General features: G+C 37.4%; 1 protein-coding gene across 1 annotated transcript in view; it reads left to right on the plus strand.

The window, feature by feature from the left end:
- ZNF41 (zinc finger protein 41) overlaps positions 1–24,144 on the plus strand; it is a 35,155-nt gene extending 11,011 nt beyond the window's left edge. The window contains exons 2-4 of the mRNA XM_081042514.1: positions 13,604–13,730; positions 13,995–14,090; positions 21,699–24,144. Coding sequence (XP_080898640.1) covers positions 13,604–13,730; positions 13,995–14,090; positions 21,699–23,749 — 2,274 coding nt within the window. The 3' untranslated portion in view covers positions 23,750–24,144. The remainder of the gene's footprint in view (positions 1–13,603; positions 13,731–13,994; positions 14,091–21,698) is intronic.
- The last annotated feature ends 3,350 nt before the right edge of the window (positions 24,145–27,494 follow it).

Raw genomic sequence — 27,494 nt, forward strand, 5'->3', positions numbered from 1 at the left:
TAAGGCTTTCATCCATTTTGAACTAATTTTGGTACATGGTGACAGATAACAGTCCAGTTTCATTCTTTTGCATGTGGCTTTCCAATTCTCCCAGCACCATTTATTGAAGAGGCAGTCTTTTCTCCATTGTATGTCTTTTACTTCTTTGTCAAAAATTATCTGTCCATATTTATGTGGTTTTATTTCTGAGTTCTCAGTTCTATTCCATTGGTCTATGTGTCTGTTTTTCTGCCAATACCATGCTGTTTTGAATATTAATAATGTCCTTTATAGCATTCCCCCCCCGACCCAGGATCCAATTCAGGTTCATGTATTGTGTTTAATTGTCATGTCCCATTAGTCTTTAATCTGGAATAGTTCCTTAGCCTTTCCTTGATATTCATGACACTGACAGTTTTGAAGAATATCCCTCAATTTGTGTTTGTTTCTTGCTTCCTCATAATTAGATTCAGGTTATTTATTTTTGTCAGGAATATCACAGAAATGATGCTGTGTTCTTCTCAGTAGCTCTTGACAAATTGAATATCAATTTGTCCGTTATCAATCATATTAACTTTGATCACCTGGCTGAGATGCTGTCTGTCAGGTACTGTGAAGTTACTATCTTTTCATTTTAATTAATAGCTCTTTTGTGGGGAGATTCTTTGAGACTATAGAAATACCCTATTTCTCATTCTTTATTTTTTAATTAAAGTTTGTTGGGGTGACAATGGTTAGTAAAGTTACATAGGTTTCATGTGTACAATTCTGTATTACATCATCTATAAATCCCATTGTGTGTTCACCACTCAGAGTCAGTTCTCTTTCCATCACCACATATTTGACTATTTCTCATTCTTTTGTCCACTGAGTTTAGCATCCAGCGATGATTCTTGCCTGTAACAATTAATTACTTACTGTTTCCCTAACAGTATTTTTCTAATTCCATCATTTCTTCTACATTGATTAGTTGGTATTTTATTGCATGGGAAAACATTCCTCACTTTGATGATGAAAGGAAAATGATGTGCCAAGCGCAATAAGCACACTTGATTTGCCATCACTGATAAGAACTAGAGCTTTCTGTTCCTATTAGTGGAGAAATCACTGACTCCAGGGTTAGAACAGAGAAAGTACAAAATGGTCAGGAAGAACTCATTGTGCTGGAAAGTAATGAGGTGCTCAAAAAGATGGGGACAATTTGTCCAAAGTGTACAATTCAATGCGGGTGTTTTTGTGGGTTTTTTTTTTTTTGTATATTTATAGCTATGTGTAACCATGGCCACAATCAATTGCAGAACATTTTCATCACCTCGAAAGAAACCCCATATCCTTAGTCATCACGCCCCTACCCTGCTTTCTTCCCTTTTTGCCTCCCCCATCCCTACGTAACTTCTAATCTACTTTCTGTCTCTATAGACTTCACTATTCTGGACATTTCATATAAATGGAATCATATAATGTATGGTCTATGTGTCTGGCTTCTTTCACTCAGCATAATGTTTTCCAGGTACATTCATGTTGTAGCATGGACCAGTAGTTCATTTCTCTTTATGGTTGAATAATATTCCACTGTACAAATATACAACATTTGCTTTATCCATTTGTCAGCTGATACATTTGGGCTATTTCCACCTTTTGAATATTATGAGTAATGCTGCTATAAACATTTGTATACATGTTTTTATGTAGACATATATTTTCATTAATCTTCAGTATACATATGCCTAGGAGTAGAATTGATGGGTCAAATGATAATTCATGTTTAATCATTTGAAGAACTTCTAGACTGTTTTTCAAAGCAGCTGCACCATTTTACATTCCCACCAGCAATGTGTGAAGCGTCCAATTTCTCCACATCTTCAATACTTGTTATTATCTGACTTTTTTATTGTAGCCATCTTCGTGGATGTGAGGTAGTTTTGATTTGTATTTCCCTGATAATTAATGATGTCAAGCATCTTTTCATGTGTTTATTAGCCATTACCTCTTCATTTCTGAAGGATAATTTCATCAGATATGGCATTCAAGATTGACAGTTCTTTTCTTTCAGCACTTGAGAAACGTGCCACTTCCTTCTCACCTCCATGATTTCTGATGAGCAATCCTCTGTCACTTTAATTGTTTTTCCCCTGTAGGTAAGGTGTCATTTCTCTCTTGCTGATTTCAAGATTTTTCCTGTCCTTAGTTTTCTGAGCTTTGACTATAGTGTGTCTTGTAGATTTCTTTTATTTATCCTTGTGGGGTTTGCTCAACTTCTTGAATATCTTTTGCTAAATTTGAGAAATTTTCGGTCATAATTTCCTCAAATTCTTTTTCAGCCCCATATTCTTTCTGATCTCCTGGGACTTTGATGATACAAATGCCAGATCATTTGTTATAGTTTCACAGGTCCCTGAGACTCTGCTCATTTTCCCCCCAATTTTGTTTCTGTTGTTCAGATTGGATTACTTCTATTGGATTACTTCTATTATCAAGTTCTCCAACTCTTTCCTCTGTCCTCTCTATTCTGCTATTGAGCTTATCCAGAGTTTTAAAATTCTCGCTACTGTATTTTTAAATTCTAAAATTTTCATTCAGTTCTTTTTATATCTTCTATTTCTTTGCTGAGACATTCTATTTTTGCATTTCTTTTCAGTATATTGAAGCATTTTTATGATGGCTACTTTTAAAATCTTGTCAGATAATTCTAAAATCTGTGTCATCTCAGTGTTGGTGTCTGTTGATTGTCTTTTCTCATTCAAGTTAAGGTTTTCCTGCTTTTCATATGATGCCCGGTTTTCAATTATATCCTGGATATTTTGGGAAGTAGAGGACTCAGGATATTACTTGAATCTTGTGTTTAGCTGGCCTCCTCTGACTCTGTTTTGCTAGAAAAGGAGAATCTCCTCCTTATTGCCAGGTAGAGGTGGAAGTTCAGTTTCTCCACTTGGCCTTCTTTGATACCCCAGAGGGGAATGAGCACCTTGTTGCTGCTGACTGACAGTGGAATTTCAGGCTCTCCACCATATTGCTTCTTTCACTACCCTGGTCAGGAGACAGAAGGATATCTTCTCACTGGGTGATGGTGGAAGTTCAAGATCCCCATGTAGTCCAAACTGACACTATGGGGAGGGCCCTCATTACCCTCAGGCAGGGTTGAAAATCTAGACTCCCCACTCAGACTTTGCTGATAGAAATGAGGCTGGGAAGCCACAGTTTTTCCTGTGATGCTTGGCTGGAGTAGGGCAGTTATCTAAATGTTATTTCTTGCTACATTGCCGCTTTCCTGGTACTTCGGCAAGAGAGAGCAGGCTTTCTTGGGGGAAGTTTTTGTCTGTGCCAATAGCATTCTGGTTTTCCAGCCTCCCCAGTACCTAGTCCAGGATATATGGGGCAAAAAGAAACCTCAGGGAAATCACTGCTGTATCATTCCTCAGATTCTGAGGTTCCTAACTAGTTTGCCGTCTTCTCTCCAACTGAGAGAGTCTTCTTATCTTTGTTTTACATATAACGTCCAGAATTTGTAGCTGTTCTTAGCAAGTTGGAGCAAGGGAGAATCATGCGTATTCCATTTTGGTCCCATTGGTAATTTTTTTAAAATTTATTTTTCAATTACCGTTGTTAATTTTTAACTTAATTTTTTGAATAGGGTAGTACATTCAGTTGGTTCCCTCTCCGAACTCTCCAAGTCTCCCTAGCACAGAAAACCAGTCCTAATTAGTTTGTGGGTGTGTGGGTAGGTGGAATATATGCTTAGAGATTATGCAAATAGAAACAACTAAAAAATATCCTTAATATTTTTCCACAAAAAATAATAGATATTGGTCACTGATATTTTTATTTATTAACTTTTTATTAATTTTTTTAAGGAGGGCACAGCTCACAGTGGCTCATGCAGGGATCGAACCTGCAACTTTGGTGCTACCAGCACCACACTGTAACTAACTGAGCTAACTGGCCACCCCCTGATCGGTGATTTTTTAAATTACTATTAATTTTTACTTTTTATCATGAACTATTACACACATTTTGAATAATGCTGCTGTAAATATTCTTGAACATGTCTCCTGCAGCACATGTGCACATATGTCAATTGAGTGTATTTCCATGAGTGGATTCACTGTATCCTAGTGTGTGCATGTCTTCAACATTACCAGATAAAGCCAAAATGCTTTCTAATGTGGCTGTACCAATTTACACTGCCATCAGCCATGTGAGAGTTCTCATTGCACCATATTCTCTTTATTACTTCATATTATCAGCCTTTTTCCTTGAAGACATTCTAGGGGTTGTGTAGTCGTATCTAATTGTGGTTTGAATTTGCACTCCCTGGTTACTAAGAAGGTTAAGCCCTTTTCATGTGTCTTTTGAAAACTTTGGATCTCTGCTTTTGTAAAATGCCTGTTCAAATCCTTTGCCCAATTTTCTACTAGGTGGTCTCTTTTCTTCCTATTAGTTTATAAGAGTTATGAGCTCTCTAAATACCAGCCTCTGTCCGTAATAGGTGTTGTAGTATCTTCTATTCTGTGGCTTTCCTTTTTTGTCTTATAATGCTGTCTTTTAAATTAATAGAAGTTTTGAACTTTATTGTAGACAGACTTACCAATCTTTTTCTTTATGTTAATGTTTTTTGCTTCCCATTTGAGAATTATTTTCCTAATCCAAGATCATGAAGGTATTGTCTGTTTTATTTTTAAAGTCTTTATTGTTTTGCCTTTCCCTCCCCCCCCATTCATTTTTTCTAAAGGCCTTTTAGCATCCTTTGTGTCTTCCTATGGTGGTGGTTCTGTATTTTATTCAGTTCTATCGCCACTTCCAAGCACACAATCAATCAGTAAATTTATTGTATCTTGTTCCTACATTAAATAGAGGATTTAAACACAGCCCATCTTAATCTTCATTTTTGGAAAAAGAATGACTGTACTCGAAGTAATCTATAGATGCAGTGCAATCCCTATCAAAATACCAGTGGCATTTTTCACAGAACTAGAACAAATAATCTTAAAATTTACATGGAACCACAAAAGACCCCGAGTGGCCACAGCAATATTGAGAAAAAAAGAACAAAATTGGTGATATCATGCTACCTGATATCAATGTATACTACAAGGCTATAGTAATCAAGACAGCATGCTACTGGCATTAAAACAGACACATTGATCAATGGAACAGATTAGAGAACCCAGAAATAAACACACACCTATATGGTCATTTAATCTATGACAAAGGAGGCAAGAATATATAATGGAGTAAAGACAGTGTATTCAATAAATGGTGTTGGGAAAAGTGGATAGATATATGCAAACAAATGAAACTGGAATACCTTCTTACTCCATATACATGAATAAACTCAAAATGGATTAAAGACTTAAATGTAAGACCCAAAACCATAAAACTCCTAGAAAAAAATATAGGCAATAAACTCTCCAACGTTGCCCTTAGTAATATTTTTTGTACTGATATATCTCCTTGGGCAATGGAAACAAAATACAAAATGAACAAATGGAACTACATCAAGCTAAAAAGTTTTTGCACAACAAAGGAAACCATCAACAAAATGAAAAGACAGCCTACTAAATGAGAGGCTGTATTGCCAATGATACATCTGATAAGGGGTTAATATCCAAAATTTATAAAGAACCCATACAACTCAACACTAAAAATAAATAAATAAATAAAAACCAAACAATCTAATTAAAAAATGGGCAGAAAAACTAAATAGACATTTCTGTAAAGAGGACATACAGATGACCAATAGACATATGAAAAAATGCTCAACGTCACGAATCATCAGAGAAATGCAAATAAAAACACACTGAGATATCACCTCACACCTGTCTGGATGGCCATCATCAAAACAAACATGCGTTGGTGAGGATGTGGACAAAAGGGAACCCTCATGCACTAGGGGTGGGATTGCAGATTGGTGCAGCCACTATGGAAAATGGTTTGGAGGTTCCTCACAAAATTAAAAACAGAGCTACCTTACGACCCAGCAATTCCACTTCTGGGTATTTACTCAAAGAAATTTGAAACACTAATTCCGAAAAATATATGCACTCCTATGTTCACTGCAGCATTATTTACAATAGCCAACATATGGAAGCAGCCCAAGTGCTCCTTAATAGACAATTGGGGACTGTGAGGTGAGCCTCTGGAAATCTCCCCTGGAATTTACAAGTTGAACAACTATAACTCCACAAAGGATTCATTGTGCAGCAGACAGGCAAGACGAAGAGTCTCACTAATGAATTCACCTAAAGGTGGGCAAATTGCGCTAGCAGGGGAGGAGAGAAGGGAGAAGTGTGGAGATGGAGCCACGCAGCCGCAAGACGCAGAGCTAGCTCAGTGCTCCGAGCTCGCTGCATCCCGGAACTACCACAGCTGCGGGAGAGGGAAGAACTCAGACTGCTAAGGCTCCGCTTACGGCCCACAGGGCTGAGGGGGCAGCATATAACACGGCTAACCCAACGCTCATGGCAGAGACCTTGGAGAAAAGATGGAGGGAAGAAGGCTGAAAACAGTGGTGTAAGCCCTCACTGCCACAGAGAACAGAAGCCTTAGGCACTGAGACTAGCTGACTCTTCGCTACCCTCCCAGAGCTCACCCCACCCCCTACTGCCCAGTGCTAGAAGAGGAACAGTAGCAGTATCATATCAAAAGAACAGAATATTTGCAGTTCTGAGAACTGTGGTCCACAGACACAGATTCGCAGCCTAAATAGTTACAGCAAAGGGGAGGGAGCTGTGGAAACAGGTGGTGGTGGTGGTGGTGGTTGCCTACATTTTTCTGAGCCACTTCTCACAAATCACCCCGTGGCTGTCCCCACCTATCTGGGCGGATCCCTGCAGGAGCAAACAGAACTGCTGAAACACACAGGCTCTGAATCTGGTGCAGGAAGAGCTTTGGAACTTCAAAAGCTCTCCTCATACCCACAGGGACATGGTGCTCTATGACCCAGGCGAACTGTTAACAGAGGAGAAGCCCACTTTCCAGGGAATCCTCACATTGTGTGAGAAGCTGGAATAGTGCAGAGAAAACATAATACTACAGTGTGAGAGACAAAAAAAAAAGACTGCAGTTGGAGAGAAAATAAAATATTCTACCAACACGTACTGGAAAACAGAAGAAAGTCCTCTTCCTATCAACCTATTACAGATCCCACTCCTGTAGATGTTTAGGAAGAGACATAATAAATCATTAATTGCTATGAATAACCAAGGCAACAAGACAGCTCAGAAAGAAAGTGAAAAGTCTCCAGAAAATGAACTTAAAGATATGGAAATGTGTGACTTAAATGACAGAGAATTCAAGATTGCAGTTCTGAAAAAACTCAGCAAGATGCACGAAAACACAGAAGGGCAGTTTAATGAACTCAGGAAGCATAATCAAAGAACAACATGAACATTTTACCAGAGATTGAAATTTTTAAAAAGAACCAAATAGAATTTCTGGAGATTAACTCAATAGAAGAAATGAAGAATGAAATATCCAGCTTAGGTAGTAGAGTTGACCAGATGGAGGAAAGAATCAGTGACATCGAAGATAGAATCCTGGAAATGACACGGATGGAAAAAGAAAAAGACTTGAGACTTAAAAGAAATGAAAGAACTCTACAAGAACTTTCTGACTACATCAGAAAGAGCAATATAAGAATAATGGGCATACCAGAAGGAGAAGAAACATAAAAGGGAACAGAGAATATATTCAAACAAATAGTCGATAAGAACTTCCCAAACTTGTGGAAAGAACTGGATCCTCGAATCTAAGAAGCAAATAGAACACCTAATTACCTCAACTGCAACAGGACTTCTCCAAGGCACATTGTATTGAAGGTGTCAAAAATCAACGACAAAGAAAGAATCCTCAAGGCAGCCAGGGAAAAGAAGACAGAAACCTACAAAGGAAAGCCCATTAGATTATCATCAGATTTTTCAGCAGAAACTCTACAAGCCAGGAGGGAGTGGAACCAAATATTCAAACTATTGAAAGAGAGAAACTGTGAGCCAAGATAATATATCCAACAAAGATATCCTTTAGATATGAAGGAGGAATAAAGAATTTTCCAGACATACAGAGCTGAGGGAATTTTCTAATACACGACCTGCACTACAAGAAATACTAAAGGAGGCTATTCGACCACCATCAACAGGGACAATTTGTGGCAACCAAAACATAAAAACGGGGAGAGTAAAGGCCTGAACGAAATATGGAAATGGAGAATGTAAGCATGCTGAAGAAAATGGAATACTCTAAATATCAAACTTTCTTTTACATAAACTTAAGGGTAACCACTCAAAAAAAATCCAGAACTGAAATATATGCTGTAATAAAAGAAGAAACAGAGAGCAAAAAATCATAGAATACCACCACACAGAAATAATAGACCACAACAAAAAGGCAAACAAACAATGGAGACAGTCTTACAAGAAAACTAAAGATAGAATCATAGGAAATCCTCACATATCAATAATCACCGTAAATGTAAATGGACTGAACTCACCAATAAAAAGGCACAGAGCAGCATATTGCATCAAAAAACTAAACCCAACGATATGCTGTCTCCAAGAGACACATCTCAGCTACGAGGACAAGAATAGACTCAAAGTGAAAGGGTGGAAATTGACACTCCAAGCAAATGGCATCCAGAGATAATCAGGTGTAGCTATACTGATATCAGATGAAACAGACTTCAGGATGAAAAAAATAACAAGAGACAAAGATGGACATTTCATAATGGTAAAGGGGACTATACAACAAGAAGACATAACAGTCATCAATATTTATGCCCCCAATCAGGGAGCACCAAAATATACCAAGCAACTACCAAAAGAACTAAAGGGAGAAATTGACCAAAACACAATTATACTAGGGGATCTAAATACATCATTGACAGCTATGGATAGATCATCCAAACAGAAAATAAATAATGAAATAGCAGCCCTAAATGACACATTAGATGACATGGACATAATTGACATTTATAGAGCACTTCATCCTAAAACATCAGACTATACATTCTTTTCTAGATTACATGGAACATTCTCAAGGATAGACCATATATTGGGACATAAAGCCAGCCTCAGCAAATTTAAGAAGATTGAAATCATACCAAGCATATTCTCTGATCACAAGGCTCTGAAATTGGATATCAACTGCAAAAAGAAAGCAGGAAAATCCACAAATACACGGAGATTAAACAACATACTTTTAAACAATGACCGGGTCAAAGAAAAAATTAGAGGAGAGATCAAAAGATACATAGAAAAACTTATATTCCATTGGTCTATGTGTCTGTTTTTCTGCCAATACCATGCTATTTTTATTATTGTAGCCCTGTAGTACAAGCTAAAGTCAGGGAGTGTGATACCTCCAGCATTGTTCTTTTTTCTTAAGATTGCTTTGGCTATTTATAACATTTGTGACAACATGGATGGATCTTGAGAGTATAATGCTAAGCAAAATAAGTCAGACAGAAAAAGCAGAGAACCCTATGATTTCACTGATATGTGGTATATAAACCAAAAACAAAAAAAGAACAAGACAAACAAATGAGAAACAAAAACTCATAGACACAGACAATAGTTTAGTGGTTACCAGAGGATAAGGGGGGTTGGGGAGGGAGATGAGGGTAACGGGGATCAAATATATGGTGATGGAAGGAGAACTGATTCTGGGTGGTCAACACACAATGGGATTTTTAGACGATGTAATACAGAATTGTACACCTGAAATCTATGTAATTTTACTAACAATTGTCACCCCAGTAAATTAAAAAGAAAAAGATACATAAACAAATGAGAATGAAAATGAGAATGAAAATACATGAGAATGAAAACAAATGAGAATGAAAATGAGAATAAAACAAATGAGAATGAAAATACATCTTACCAAAATTTTGGGATGCAGCGAACGCAGTTTTAAGAGTGAAATTTATATCATTACAGGCCAATCTCAAGAAACAAGAAAAATCCCAAATAAACAACCTCATGTTACACCTTAAAGAACTAGAAAAAGAAGAACAAATGAAACCGAAGGTCAGTAGAAGAAAGGAAATAATAAAAATCAGAGCAGAACTAAATGAAATAGAGAACAAAAAGACAATAGAAAAATTTAATGTGACAAAGAGCTGGTTCTTTGAAAAGATTAACAAAATTGACAAACTCTTGGCTAGACTCACTAAGATGAAAAGAGAAAAGACACTAATAAACAAAATCAGACATGAAAAACGGGAAGTTCTCACGGATGCTACAGAAATACAAAGGATCATCCAAGAATACTATGAAGAAGTATATGCTACCAAATTCAATAACCTAGAAGAAATGGACATGTTCTTAGAAACATATAGCCTTCCTAGGCTGAACCATGAATAATTGGAAAATCTAAATAGACCGATCACCACTAACGAAATTGAATCAGTTATCCAAAACCTTCACAAAAGCAAAAGTCCAGGACCAGATGGCTTCACTAGTGAATTCTACCAAACCTTCAAAGAGGATCTACTACCAGTACTTCTCATACTCTTCCAAAAAATTGAAGACGAGACAGTACTCCCTAACTCATTTTATGAGGCCAACATTACCCTGATACCAAAACCTGGTAAGGACAACACAAAAAAAGAGAACTATAGACCAATATCTCTGACGAATACAGATGCAAAAATCCAAAACAAAATTCTAGCAAATCGAATGCAACAATGCATTAAAAAGATTATTCATCACGACCAAGTTGGGTCCATCCCAGGGGCACAAGGATGGTTCAACATCTGCAAATCCATCAATGTGATACATCACATAAACAAAATAAAGGACAAAAATCATATGATTATATCAATTGATGCAGAAAAAGCATTTGACAAGATACAACATCCATTTATGATTAAAACACTTAATAAAAGAGGTATAGAAGGAAAATAACTTAACATAATAAAGGCCATCTATGACAAACACTCAGCTAATCTCATAATTAATGGTGAAAAACTGAAGCCCTTTGCTCTACGTTCAGGAACACGACAGGGCTGTCCCCTATCACCTCTGCTTTTCAACATAATGTTGGAAGTCCTCGTCAGAGCAATCAGGCAAGAGAAAGAAATAAAAGGCATCCAAACTGGGAATGAAGAAGTAAAATTGTCACTCTTTGCAGATGACATGAAGCTATATATAGAAAACCCTAAAGACTCCACCAAAAAGCTGTTAGAAATAATCAACGAACACAGTAAAGTTGCCTGCTACAAAATCAATGTACAAAAGTCCATTGCATTCCTATATACTAACAATGAAATCTCAGAAAAAGAAATTTTAAAAATCCCTTTTGCAATTGCAGCAAAAAGAGTAAAATACCTAGGAATAAAGATAACCAAGGATGTAAAACACCTTGGTTTTTTAAAATAGCCAAAGCAATCTTAAGAAAAAAGAACAATACTGGAGGTATCACACTCCCTGACTTTAGCTTGTACTACAGGGCTACAATAATCAAAACAGCACGGTATTGGCAGAAAAACAGACACATAGACCAATGGAATAGAATTGAGAACTCAGAAATAAAACCACACAAATATGGACAGATGATTTTTGACAAAGAAGCCAAAGGCATACAATGGAGGAAAGACAGCGTCTTCAATAAATGGTGCTGGGAGAATTGGAAAGCCATGTGTAAAAGAATGAAACTGGACAGCTATGTATCACCATGTACTAAAATTAATTCAAAATGGATCAAAGACTTAAGCATAAGACCTGTCACAAAAAACTGCATAGAAGAAAATATAGGTACTAAACTTATGGACCTTGGGTTCAAAGGGCATTTTATGAATTTGACTCCAAAGGCAAGGGAAGTAAAAACTAAAATAAATGAATGGGACTACATCAAACTCAAAAGCTTCTGTACAGCAAAAGAAACCATCGACAGAATAAAGAGGCAACCAACTCTTTATTGGAAGAAGATTTTTGCAAACAGTGCCTCCAATGAGGGGCTAATATCCAAAATATACAAGGTACTCATGAAACTCAACAACAAAAAAACAAACAACCCAATTGAAAAATGGGCAGAGGACCTGAAGAGACATTTCTCCAAAGAGGACATACAAATGGCAAATAGACATATGAAAAAATGCTCAACATCATTAATCATCAGAAAAATGCAAATAAATACCACAATGAGATATCACCTCACCCCAGTCAGAATGGCTTTCATCAACAAGACAAATAGTAACAAGTGTTGGAGAGGCTGTGGAGAAAAAGGAACCCTCATACACTGTTGGTGGGAATGCAGACTGGTGAAGTTGTTATGGAAGGCAGTGTGGAGGTTCCTCAAAAAATTACAAACGGAATTACCATATGACCCAGCAATCCCTCTCCTGGGTATCTACCCAAAAAATTTGAAAATATTTATCCATAAAGACATGTGTGCTCCAGTGTTCATTGCAGCTTTGTTTATGGTGGCCAAGACATGGAAACAACCAAAATGTCCTTCGATAGATGAATGGATAAAGAAGTTTGATATATATACACAATGGAATACTATTCAGCTGTAAGAAAAGATGATATAAGAACATTTGTGACAACATGGATGGATCTTGAGAGTATAACGCTAAGCGAAATAAGTCAGACAGAAAAAGCAGAGAACCCTATGATTTCACTGATATGTGGTATATTAACCAAAAACAACAACAACAACAAAAAGAAAAACAAATGAGAAACAGAAACTCTTAGACACAGACAATAGTTTAGTGGTTACCAGAGGGTAAGGGGGTTGGGGGTGGAAGATGAGGGTAAAGGGGATCAAATATATGGTGATGGAAGGAGAACTGAGTCTGGGTGGTGAACACACAATGGGATTTATAGATGATGTAATACAGAATTGTACACCTGAAATCTATGTAACTTTACCAACCATTGTCACCCCAATAAACTTAAAAAAAAAAGAAGTTGTGGTATATATACACAATGGAAAACTGTTCGGCGGTAAGAAGATGAAATAGGACCATTTGTGACAATATGGATGGGTCTTGAAGTTATAATGTTAAGTGAAATAAGTCAGACTAAGAAAGACAAATGCCATATGATCGTGAATCTAAAGAACAAAATAAATGAACAAGCAGAACAGAAAGAGACCCATAGATACAGAGAACAAACTGATGCCAGCTGGGAGGGGGGCTGGGGAACTGGGGGTGAAAAAGGTGAAGGGATTAAGAAGTACAAATTGGTAGTTACAAAATATTCATGGGGATGTAAAGTACAGCATAGGGAATATTGTTAATAATATTGTAACAACTATGTATAATGCCAGGTGGTAGTAGGCTAATTGGGAGATCACTGCATAAATTGTACAAATGTCTAACCACTATGTTGTACACCTGAAACTAATATAAAATAATATTGAATGTCAACTACAACTGAAATAAAAATAAATAATTTTTACAAGAATGAATGAATAAATGAATGAATATATTACACAATGAATGTCAACATACTTTTTTTTACATAATTTTTTTTTCTCTCACAAAATAAAGTGCAAAATGTAGCTACTGAGGGAAATCCCTACAGGACACATAATGGTAAAAGTCATTACAAACAACTTCCTAGCTGTCTTCTCCCCATCCCCCAGTGCTGACCATGTCACCTTGAACAGGCTTATGTTGTTACAGGTCTCAGTGTCATTTGAGGATGTGACTGTAAACTTCAGTAGGGAGGAGTGGCAGCACTTGAAACCTGCTCAGAGACGCCTGTACCGGGATGTGACACTGGAGAACTACAGCCACCTGCTCTCCATCGGTAAGCACAGCTGCCCTACGCATCTGCCAGGGGCCTAGTGAGGCTATTTCCATTCGCAGCTGCTGAGTGCTCTGGGACATCTCAAGTGTGTGATGGTGTCGTCCTTGATTTGTCTAGATTCTTCGGTCCCTTTTCAGCACTATTATTACTACTCTATTCCCCGTGAAATATGATTATTTTTTTGAAGAGCAAATGGAAGTGCCATCGAAAGGACCCTGAAACCCACTGAGCTAGACCCAATCCTGTATCATGTCCTGTTAACAGGGTACCAAGTTCCCAAACCAGAGGTCATCTTCAAGTTGGAGCAAGGAGAGGGGCCATGGATGGTGGAGGGGGAATCCCCACATCAGAGCTGTTCAGGTGAGTAAGTATACATGTAACCCAGGCAGCTGGGGGACATGGAAGTAAATCTCACTTTTGTAGGAGAGAGCAATACTTTTCAAAGGCTATGAAGATAATGTGTCTTGGAAGTTCTAAACTTTTGGACTTGCTTGGAGATGGTTTCCATAAACCTCTCTGATACCTAAATGCCATCTCCAACTATGACCCTTGCCACAGCTATTGTCTTCTTCTCTTGATTAGCTGTCTCTAATCTTGTACCCAGGGTCACATACATACCACCCTATCTTATGTGGGAGTTTTTTGTTCTTCCTACTCCATCTTCACTCCCCCGCCATCTTAGATTCTTTCCTTGTACATTCAGATATTTTAAATTTTCTTCCCTTTTATTTCAATTCCCCATATCCATTACATATCCCTCCTCCCATGGGCAACTGGTCTAATGTATTTGATCTTTGAATTTGTGTGGTATTCTCTTAAAGCCTGAAGTACTGGCATATGAGTATGTATTTTTAGTATATATAAATGATATTGTACTCTGTGTTTTAATTCTGTTCCCTTTTTAACTTATCCCTGAGGTCTGTCCATATTGTCATGTGTTCACCTGGCTTTGTTTCTTCAAATTGCTGCCTAGTTTTCAACAGTGTGCCAGCACCACCTCTTACTTAACCATTCATCCAGTGGTGGAGACTAGGGTTGTCATTAATTCCCAGCTAATACAAACAACTCTACAATAAATTTCCACGTAAATCTTCTCTTATGGAGTATGAGAATGTCTCAGGAATGCATACAGAGGAGAGGGATTGCCCGATCATTGCATAGTCTCTTTCTGAATTTGACTGAGCACTACCATATTATTCTCAATTGGCTGTACTCACCTATACATATTCCCAGCAAAGTGCACAAGGGTTCTTGATTTCCTAGAGTTTCTGCCAACAATTAGTAGTCCCAAAGTTACTCATTTTTTGGCCAACAATGGAAATAAGGTGGTATCTCATTTTTTATTTTGCATTTCTCCAATACCTAGTTTGAGCATTTCATTTTTTTCCCTCTTCTTCCACCTCCCCCCCACACTCCAGTTCAAGCCGTGGTTTCTCAGTCTAGTTGTGTAGGACACAGCTCCCTGGCCCATGCTGGTATTATGAACCTTGTGCCCCCCCACCACCAGGTTGAGGTAGTCAGTCGCTGGTAGTCAGTCAGCTAGCTGCTCCCAGCAGTCCACCGCAGCCCATGACAGCCCAGCTCCAGAGAGAGCCGTTGTTCACAGTCTTAGCTGTAGAGGGCGCAGCTCACTGGCCCATGTGGGAATCGAACTGGCGACCTTGGCATCGGAGTACGGCGCTCCAACCACTTGAGCCACTGGGCCGGCCCAAGCATTTCATTATTGGCCTGTTGTTGTCTCTGAGTGTCCCTCTTACCGTGTCTCCCCGAAAATAAGACCCAGCTGGACAATCAGCTCTAATGCGTCTTTTGGAGCAAAAATTAATATAAGACCCGGTCTTATATAAATAATATGATGTGATGTGGTATGGTATGGTATGGTATGGTATGATATGATATGATATGATACCGGGTCTTATATTAATTTTTGCTCCAAAAGACGCATTAGAGCTGATTGTCCGGCTAGGGCTTATTTTCGGGGAAACGCGGTATGAGTGACCTTGTTCATGTTCCCTTTCTTTCAATTGAATTTCCTGTCTGTTTCTTACTGATTTGCATCCAATTTATTATTTGCTCTTTTTCCTCCCTTCTCTTCCTCTTTATCCCCATAAGTGAGGCATCCCTAGGCACCCTATCTACTGTTCATCAGTCTTTTCTTCATATACATGCAAGGATTCATCATTTTATCATAACTAAAATTCTCATGGTTCTCATTTTGACATCTCCGGTCTCTGTTTTCCATTGGTCCTTTCGTACTAGATTTCGCTACCCAGAAAGTTTCCCTGGGAGTTTCTCTTCATCCTCAGTATATCAGAAATGGAATCATCACCTCACATATCAGAAAACCTTCTCACCTTCAAATTTTGTCACATTTTGTTTCGTAAATCTTTTTGTCATTTTAATTAATCTCTCTATAATTCCTATTGTTTTTTCATTTTTGCAAATATCATTTTCAGTTCATCTTCTCAGTTGCCAATAATATCACCTAAAACCAGTTCCATATTTTTTTATGCCTGAGTTATGATTATTCTATTCCTGATTAGATTTGCTGATTCCATTCTTTTTACTAGCTCATTTTAAATGCTAGTGACAGATTTCATTGCCTAAAACATTCTATTTATCTTGCCATGAGCTTTATAAAACAAACCTACAGTTAGCCCCCATCACCTAGTATGTGGTAATCAAACTATTCTTTCAGAGAGATAGACAACATGGCCACATGTTTCCAATTCAAACTTGTATCTTTATATTTTCCATAACCTCTGCTTAACTCCATTTTTCACATTTTTTTATGATTCTGTGAGGTTTATTTATATTAATAATTCTATGAGTTTTGACAAATGCATACAGTCATGTAACCACCACAAACAAGATATAGAACAAAAAATTACCTCAGACCCCCTTGGTTATCACTGCTTCCCATAACTTCCAGCCCTCGAAACTACTGATCTCTCTTATGTGTCTATAGTTTTGCCTTTTCCAGAATGTCATATAAATGAAATGACATTCTGGAAAAGGCAAAATTATGAAGTTTTTTGAAGCTTTTTGAGCCTGGCTTCTTTTGCATAATGGATTCAAAACTCATTCATACTGTTGCATGTTTCCAAAGTTTATTTTTTATTTCTGAGTAGTATTCCTTAGTATGGATATACCACAGTTTGTTTATCCATTCATAAGTTGAAGAATATTTAGATGGTTTCCAGTTTTGGTGACTATGAAGAAAGGTGATATAAACATCTGTTTACAGATTTTGTGTGATGATAAGATTTCATTTCTCTAGAGTAAATATTGCTGGGTTGTATGATAAGTGTATATAAAGATATATATATATATTTTTTTAATTGGGGAATATTGGGGAACACTGTGTTTTTCCAGGATGTCAAGTTGTTGTTTTTAATCTAGTTGTGGGGGGCACAGCTCACTGGCCCATGTGGGGATCGAACCGGTGACATTGGTGTTATGAGGCCATTCTCCAACCACTGAGCAAACCAGACGCCCACTGGCAGCTCAGCTCCAAGCTGAAGCCATTGTCTCCCACTGGCCCATGTGGGAATCGAACTGGCAACCTTGTTGTTAAGAGCTCGTGCTCTAACAAACTGAGCCATCCGGCAGCCCCGATAAGTATATATTTAACTTTATTAGAAACTACCAAACTGTTTTCCTATGTGGCTGTACCATTTTATAGTCTAACTAGCTATGTATGAGAGTTCCAGTTAATCTACATCCTCACCAGCACTTGGAATTGTCCATTAAAAAAAACTTTAGCCATTCTTTTTTTTTTAATCTAAGCAGAAAGTTGTATCAGTTTATTTCTCTTTAAACTAAATTAATAAAATATTTTACTTAAGTTTTTAATACTTAAAACCTAGAACTATCAGAGATATTTATGTGTTGCTAGGATCTAAGCTACATTGAAGCTCTATTTAGCTCTGTAACTTTTGACCATTTATTAGAACCACCCAATCTGCTCTGAAGTCTGCTGACAATGGGAGAGAATTGCATTCCTAGGGTTTAGTGTTTGGCCCAAATACCTCTAAAATTTTGGGGTGGGCAACACATCCTTCCAAAGTAGCACAGGCCTCTCTTTACTTTCCTAAAGAGACATTAAATGCCCATGAGGCAAGATGTGGGACGGTTTTACTGTGATGATTCTGTTTCACTGGTGACAATGCTGAAGCTGTTCATTGTTTTTCAGTGGGCATTTTGAATCTCCTTCAAATACCATTATTGCTCTCCCAGAAGGCACCTTGTCTTAGTTCCAGCTGCTATAACAAAATACCATACACTGGGGATTTATAAAATAGACGTCTATTTCTCACAGTTCTGGAGGCTGGAAAGTCCTAGATCAAGGTGCAAGAAGATTCCGTTCTTGGTGAGCTGTCTTTCCGGCTTGCAGAATGCTGCTATCTTGCCGTGTGCTCGCATGGCCTCTTCTTGCACACTGGGGGCCAGAGAGTTCAGCCATTCTTATAGTTGAGTAGTGGTATCTTATGTGGTTTTTTTTTTTTATGTTTTTGTTTTGTGGGGGGGATATTGGGGAAGAGTGTGTTTTTCCAGGACCCATCAGCTCCAAATCAAGTCGTTTTTTGTTTTGTTTTGTTTTTTTCAATCTAGTTGTGGAGGGTGCAGCTCACTAGCTCATGTGAGAATCGAACTGGGGACGTTGGTATTATGAGCATTGCGCTCTAACCAACTGAGCCAACTGGCCACCCCTCTTACTGTGGTTTTAATTAGCATTTCCTTAACATCTAATATCTGGCATTCATATATCTTCTTTGGTGGAGTGTTTGTACAAATCTCTTTTTATACCAATCTTTTGCTCAGTTTTCTATAGAGAATTTTGTTTTCTTTTTTTATGGACTGTGCTCTTGGTGTTATAGCTAAGAAATTTTTACCTAATCTAAACAGCTTTTATATTTAGTTCTGTGATCCGTTTTGTGTTAATTTTTGTGTGTGATTTAAAGTGTGGATTGAAGTTCATTTTTTGCATGTGACCATATAGTCATTCCAGCATCATTTATTTTAAAAACTGTCCTTTCTTAACAGAATTCCCTTTGTACCTTTATTGAAAATCAGTTATCATTTTGTGTGTGGGTCTCTTTCTGTACTCTTCATTCTGTTGATCTCTTCATTGATCTATTCATCCATCTTTATACCATTCCTATACTGTCTTGATCAGTGTAGCTATATAACAAATTTGAAATGTAGCGTTAGTCCTCCAACTTTGTTTTCTTCTCTTTCAAATTATTTTGGATATTCTAAGTCCTTTGTATACTCACATGAATTTTAGAATCAGTTTTTTTAATTTCTACAAAAGTGAATTTTGATTGGGGTTACATTGACTGAGACCAGTTTGGAGATAATCGAAGTCTTCTTAATATTATTAGGTCTTTCAATTCTTAAACGAGTATATTCCTCTCAGCAATGTTTTCTACCATTCAGTGTACAGGTCTTGTGCATCTTTTATCAGATTTATCCCTAGGTATGCCATATTTTATGCTATTTTTCCCAGCTTTACTAAGATATAATTGACATATAACATTATATAAGTTTAAAGTGTGCAATGTGCTGATTTGATACATTTATAAATTACAACCTGATTACCAGTGTAGTGTTAGCTCACACCTCCATCCTGTCACATAGTGACCATCTTTTCTGCGGTGAGAACATTTAAGATCTACTCTCTTAGCAACATCAAGTATATGATACAGTATCATTAGCTATAATCACCATACCATACCTCAGCTCCCCGGAACTTTTTAATCTTATAACTGGAAGTTTGTACCCTTTGATCAGGAGAGAGAAACCATATACGTATTTGAATAGGGAAAGTATAACAGAAAGAACCACTAGCTATCGTGGGATCAGAGTAACAAGGGATTGGCTAGTACAGGTAAAGAGAACTCTAAAGAAACCAGGAATAGCGAGAATAAGGAACAGCCAGTACCTCTAGGACTGTACTGGAGCTCCCAAGGAAATGCCTCCCCTGCTTCTGAGGAATGAGATCCAGACTTTGTTGGGAGGGCACAGCTATGGTTCACGGCATGGCAGAAGAGTTGCTGTGGTGCCACCCTGGCTGAACTTGCTGGAAATCTGCCCTCTCGGGTTCCAGAAAGAGCTAATCATGGGGGACTGTCTTGCTGGAGGTATTCCACTACCAATCATCTGAGAGGGTTGCCAGGGTTAACCACTGGGTGCTGCTGGCTGAAATACACTGCTGGAGCCTGGAGCTGGAGAAGCTACTCGTGCTGCAGGAGCTGGGTGCTGGAGAAGTCACTCATTGCAGGAGCTGAGCTCTAGAGAAGCCACCCTCACTGCAAGAGCTGGCTGCTGGGGAAGCTGCGTGTACATCAGGAGCCAGATGTTGGCAAAGCTACCCACACTGCAGGAGCCTGGTGCTAGACAAGCTGCCCTTGTTGGAAGAGCATGCTGAGTAAGCCCACTCGAACCAGGAAGCATTCATAGAAAACTGAATGCTTCAGTTTTTTGAAGCAAAGTGTGGAAAACATTTAGTGAATTAAATGTATTGAATTTGGAGAGATAGACAGAGGAGAATATTTTGCTTTCTCTCAGAAGGGTTTTTCAAGTGTCTGTTCAGAGGAATTCAAAAGACCATAGATTATATTTGGGAAGGGAAGACAACTGCATGAAATGTTAACAATTTTAGCCTTCGAGTATTAATTCTTTATGTTATAACACAAAACTTCCAAATTGAGTGTCAACATGAGTGGTACCATATCTGCTTTATAAAGTCCTAGCAGATACGACCCCCCTAGAGGTATACTGAAATTAGAGCTAATATTGAGGACAATCTGTTTTGAATATGCAGAGAGGAGCAAAACAGCAAACTTAATACAAATGTGTATCTTCTCATGTAAGAATTCTGAGGTGAATGGGTACATTCAACAAGTCAGCTCTAATCCTGACACATCATTCAGAGACCACGTCCCACAGCATTGCTCTGCCATCTCCTAGGGCATGGTTGTCAGCTGTGTGGTTAATATTGGGTCATTGTTGAGTCCAATGGGAAGGGAAGGAGGAATGGGGAATATTTGCCCACGTTTTAAGGCCTTGCCTGGAAGTGGCACATATCACTTCTGCTCATACTCCACTGGTGAGAACAAAGTGAAGCTGGTCAACGTTTTGCCCAGCTACACTCTGTTACTATAAAAGGAGAGGTCGATACATTTGGGTGGATGGCTTGAAGTTTCTGCCATAGATGGCTTTCCCTCTCCTATTTTACACTTGTTAAAAGCATATATTCCTGGGCCCAAGGAAGACTTGCAGCTGGCTGTAGAGTCGGAGCACAGATACCTACTTCCTGTTTGTCTTTGTCAAGATGGCTGATATTGCAACAGTTTTTCCTATTAATATAGAGGAACTGGCATGTGAGACACATATATTAAATATTTATGCTCATAACGGTTCAGAGGGGAAAGCAAGAGGAAGCAGAGAGATTAGTAAGGTTTTAGAGCGGATATGTAATAAGACATGCAATCTGAAATATTTCTTGCATGCCAGGCTTCCCTTTAACAGATTCCAGTTCCTTCTTCTGGTTACTCTACTCACTATCCAGACCTCATAGTAGTGGATACGGGTTCAAATCCCATCTCTCTCACTCATTTAGTTATTTGATCTTCACCAAGTTGCATAACTTCTCTGCTTCTGTTTCGTCATCTGTGAAACATGATTGATAATGATAGTTCCTTGTAGAGTTTAGTCAGGATTAAATGAGCTATTATGTGTAAAGCACTTGGAACAGTACCTGGTACATCACAAATGGTATATGATTGTTTTGCATATAGTAAGTGTTTTAGAAGAATTTTGTATTACTGCATTATTACTATTTTCATTATTGTCATGTGAAGTCTTCTATTTCTCTGTGTTCATCTTGTCTCAACTACATGTACCCTCTATCCTCTGCTAATTGTTCCTTGAGACATTTTCATTTTTTCTTTTTCTTTTTAGGTGAGGACATTGAGCAAACCCAACAACAGAGAATTTCTGAAGAAATTTCATTCCACTGTGAGAAATTTGGTCAATCCATAGAAGAGTCATTGTGTTCCATTTTAGAAGAATTATGGCAAGATAATGACCAGCTAGAGAGATATCAAGAAAACCAAAATAACCCTTTAAGTCATGTGAAAGTATTCATTAAGGAGAGGGGCTATGGGTGTAAAAATATTGAAAGAATAATTCATGTGAGTACCAAGCTTGTTCCTTCAATAAAAAGACTCCATAACTATGAAACATTTGGAAAGAGTTTGAAGCACACTTTGAACTTACATAATCATAATAAAAGCAATGCAACAACAAACCTTGATAAGATTTTTGAAAATGGCAACAACTTTGCCCGTAACTCTTCCTCTATTAAGAATAAGAATGCTAATACAGGAGCAAGTACTTGTGAACATAATCAATGTGAAAAACATGTTGGCCACAAACAAGTTCTCATCCACCATCAGAAAATTCATACTGGGGGAAAACTTTACATATGTACTGAACATGTAAAGAGCTTCACCCAGAAGTCACATCTCTTTGAGCATCAGAGAATTCGTGCTGGAGAAAAATCCCATGAATGCAACAAGCATGAGAAAGTCTTCACTCAGAACCCACAAATTGATGTAGCTCAGAGTGTTTATACAAGAGAGAAACCCTATATATGTACTCAATGTGGAAAGGCCTTTACTCTCAAGTCAAACCTCATTACACATCAGAAGATTCATACCGGGCAGAAACCCTATAAATGCAGTGAATGTGGAAAAGCTTTTTTCCACAGGTCATATCTCTTTAGACATATGAGAATTCATACAGGAGAAAAACCTTATGAATGCAGTGAATGTGGAAGAGGCTTCTCCCAGAATTCAGACCTCAATATACATCAGAAAACTCATACTGGAGAGAAACTCTATGCTTGCAATGAATGTGGGAAAGCCTTCACAAGAAAATCAGCACTCAGGATGCATCAGAGAATTCACACAGGAGAGAAACCCTATGTATGCACTGAATGTGGGAAGGCCTTCATCCAGAAATCACATTTCAATACACATCAGCGAATTCACACTGGAGAGAAGCCTTATGAATGCAGTGACTGTGGGAAATCATTCACTAAGAAGTCACAACTCCATGTGCATCGAAGAATTCACACAGGAGAGAAACCCTATATATGTACAGAATGTGGGAAGGTCTTCACTCATAGAACAAATCTCACTACACATCAAAAAACTCACACTGGAGAGAAACCCTATATGTGTGCTGAATGTGGGAAGGCTTTCAGTGATCAGTCAAATCTCATTAAACACCAGAAAACTCATACTGGAGAGAAACCCTATAAATGCAATGGTTGTGGAAAAGCCTTCATCTGGAAGTCACGCCTCAAAATACATCAGAAATCTCATATTGGAGAGAGACACTATGAATGCAATGAGTGTGGGAAAGCCTTTATCCAAAAATCAACATTAAGTGTGCATCAGAGAATCCATACAGGAGAGAAACCCTATGTCTGTCCTGAATGTGGGAAGGCCTTCATCCAGAAGTCACACTTCATTGCACATCATAGAATTCATACTGGAGAGAAGCCTTATGAATGCAGTGACTGTGGGAAATGCTTCACTAAGAAGTCACAACTGCGTGTGCATCAGAAAATTCACACAGGAGAGAAACCCAATATATGTGCTGAATGTGGAAAGGCCTTTACTGACAGGTCAAATCTCATAACACACCAGAAAATTCATACTAGAGAGAAACCATACAAATGCAGTGACTGTGGAAAAACCTTCACCTGGAAGTCACGCCTCACTATCCATCAGAAATCACATACTGGAGAGAGGCACTATGAATGTAGTAAATGTGGGAAAGCTTTCATCCAGAAAGCAACACTAAGTATGCATCAGATAATTCATACAGGAAAGAAACCCTATGCTTGTACAGAATGTCAGAAGGCCTTCACCGACAGATCAAATCTCATTAAACATCAGAAAACTCATAGTGTAGAAAAACTTTATAAAGGCAGTGACTGAAAAGCCTTTATCAGAAAATTACAACTCAGCATGCATCAGATGTCTCATAGTGGGGAAGAGGAGTGCCCGATACTGCAGTCATTGTGCAGGGGAAGGAGATACGACAAACTTCAGTGAACAGAAGACAAAGCCAAGTATCCTTCAAATACCAGTAACTGCATCACCACAGTTGGTATGCCATTATGTGCACAGGGAGACTTTGATAAAACATTTGAGCAATAGTCCTATTTGGGTTCATGATTCCTATAGTGACTCTCAAGCTCCTGCAAATGGTAGAAATAGAGACCCCCAGGAGATAACGTGTGGTCTCTTATGTTTCACTTTTTGGATAAAGGACTTTATAAATTTAGCACTGATTAGTTTTTCATACCCTGGGATGTAAAAGTACTCAATACTGGCCCAAAATTTTTTCAAAGTTCTAGGGTGGGGAGAAGAATGTTCATTGTCCAGATACTTGCAGGGCACTAAAGTCAAGGCAAAAACCTATTTGGGGATGCAGATCTGTGAGTCGAAGCCAGAAGTTTTTGCAATCATTGACATTTAAGACGCAGAAAAGGCTGCCATGAAGAGTTGTTCTTTCTCTTCCATTTGACAAGTCACCATGGCATATATATATATATATATATATATATATATATATATATATATATATATATATATTTTTTTTTTTTTTAATGAAATAGAATTTTTTTATTTTTTTTTGAAATAGAATTTTTAAAGTCTGACTTTATTCACTGACAAATTAGGCAAAAGTCTAGCCTATGTTACAAGAATATAGTTATTAAATGTTGCACACATTTAAAGGTGGCGATTGTTCCCTCATTAATTCCATGCTGTGGCAGCAGGTGATGATTCACACTCAAAACACACTATATATACCTTCTAACCTGTACCCCAAAAGCTATCATTTATGTAAGTTGCAGACCACAGACTTCTTATCCCCTTAGTAACTGACCCGGAGCCACAGGACATTAGACTTCCAGTCTCATCCATTGAAGCTTCTACTTTCTTTGGGATTCTTGTTTGAAAAAGAATGATTGAGAAATTGGATTTCAATATGTAAAATTTTAATTGTGTTTTCCTTTCAATTTTGTTGATATATTCATTTTCTACGTGCATAGTAAGAGTAGTTTTGTGTAGATTGCTATGGGATAAAGTCATTTTGCATTATTGTTGGTTAGTTTAAGATACGACTATAGTTTATTACAGTTGAATAACTGGAAGACTTCTCTAGCAAGAGCACTGCTTTTTTTGAGCACTGATATATAGACACTTTCTCATTTTCCCTTGTGTTTTTATGGTACTTACAAGAAAAGGGGTTTTCTTTCTAGCATGCAATTTTATTTTAGTTTAGTTTAGACCTTTTTATTAAAGTATAATGCATATAGGAAATGCATATATCAAAACATAGAGTTCAATTCTCAGAAATTGAACACACTCAGATCAAGAAACAGAACATGACCACACCCCAGAAGCACTCCCTTTGCTCCCTCCTAGTCCTTACCAGCACTCCCCCAAGAGTAAACACTGTCCTGACTTCTAACAGCATAGATTAGTTTTGTCTGTCTGATATTTTATATAAATTGAGTCAATTATATTTCATATTTCAGTGTTCATCTTCTTTCGTTCACATTATGAACGTGAGATTCATCTATATTGTTAATATAGTTATAGATAATTCATTCTCATTGTCATATTATCTTCCATTGTGTGAATATGCTACAATATATTTATCTATTCTACTGTTGATGGACATTTGGGTTGTTTGCAGCTTGGGGCTATTAGGAATATTGCTGCTATAAATACTTTGGTACCTATCTATTGGTGAACATATTTATGAATTTCTGTTAGGTATATATCTAGAAGTTGAACTGTGAGGTCATAGAGTATCCATATAGTCAGTTTTCGCTTATAAAACTAGTTTTTGAAAGTGGCTATACCAACATACACTCCCACCAGCACAGTATACAAATTCTAGTCGCTCCACAACCTTGTCAACACTTGGTATTTTCCATCTTTCTTAGTTTAGCCATTATGGTGGATGTATAGTGAAATCTCTGTGTGGTTTTAGTTTTTATTTCCTTGTCCTCCACTCCCACCATAGTATCTCAAGACAGCTGACTGATATCAGAGATCTGAGACCCAAGCCTTGCCCTCACATAAACATATGAATATAAGCAGTTAGTAAGTTTAAATCTTACACACATACAAAAGCCCAAAGCCAGATATTGTAATTAGTTAAATGCATTAAACATTTATGGGAAAAATAATGTCAATACTGCACAAAATCTTTCAGAAAATAGAGGAGAAAGAAACACTCTCTAACTCCATGAGGCCAGTATTACCCTGATACTTAAGCCATACAAACACATCACAAGAAAACTACAGACCATTATTTCTCATGAATGTAGATGTAAAAATCTTCAACAAAATATCAACAAATTGAATTCAGCAACATATAAAAGGATTATACATCATGATCAAGTGGGGTTTATTCCAGTGATGCGAGCCTGCTTCAAAATTCAAAATCATTCAATATAATCTATCATATTAACAAGCTAAAGAAAAATCACATGATCTACAGATTTATACTTTATCTAATTTCCAGCAGGCTTTCTTCCTCAGAAATTGATAGGCTAATCCTAAAATTTATACAGAAATAAAAAAGACCAAGAATAGCAAAAATGAATTTGCCAAAGAACAAAGTGGGAGGACATTCACCTCCCAATTTCAAAATTATTATAAAACTACAGTAATCATGACAGTATGGTACTGGCATGGGGATAGAGACATAGATCAATGGAGCAGAATAGAGTCCAAGAATAAACCCTCATACTTACGGTAAACATTTTTTTTTTTTTTTTACAAATGTGTGAAGGAAATTCAATGGGGAAAGTTTTTCAACATTTGGTTCAGGGATAATTGGGTATCCGCACAAAAGATGAATTTAAATCTTACTTCACACCATATTAAAAATTGACTCAAAAATGGATCAGAGATGAAAATATAAAAGCTAAAATTATAAAAGCTTTAGCAGAAAACATAGGAGAAAATCTCTGTGACCTTGTGTTAGGCAAGGAATTCTTAGGACACCAAGAGCATGATCCATAAAGAAAAAAATGATAAATTGGCCTTCATCAAAACCAAAACGGTCTGTGCTTCAAAGGACACCATTAAAAAAAATGAAAAGACATTCTAAATCATGTATCTGATAAAGACCTTGTATCTAGAATATATAAACAACTCCTACAACTCAATAAAAATAAGACAAATAACCCAGGTTAAAAATGGGCAAAAGATTTGAAGAGACATCTCACCAAAGAAGATATACATACAAATAAGCACTGGAACAGATGCCCAAAATCATTAGTCATCAGAGAAATTCTAATTAAAACTACAATGAAACACTACAGTACATGTACTAAAATGGCTATAATAAAAAAGACAATTACAACAAGTGTTGGCAAGGATATGGGGAATCAGAAACTGTCATACATTTCTGGTGTGAATACATTAAAATGGTGTAGCCACTTTATAAAAGTTCGGCAGTTTCTTTAAAAGTTGATTATAAATTTACCGTAGAACCCAGCAACGCCACTCCTATTACCTACCCAAAAGATATGTAACGTGTTCACACAAATACTTGTCCCTGAATATTCATAACAGCATTATTCATATGAGGCAAAAAGTAGAGAAGATCCAAATATCCATCAACTGGTGATGTGGTATATTCCGCAATAAAAAG

The sequence above is a fragment of the Rhinolophus hipposideros genome (genome assembly GCF_964194185.1).
Source record: "Rhinolophus hipposideros genome assembly, chromosome: X".
Classification (NCBI taxonomy): Eukaryota; Metazoa; Chordata; class Mammalia; order Chiroptera; family Rhinolophidae; genus Rhinolophus; species Rhinolophus hipposideros.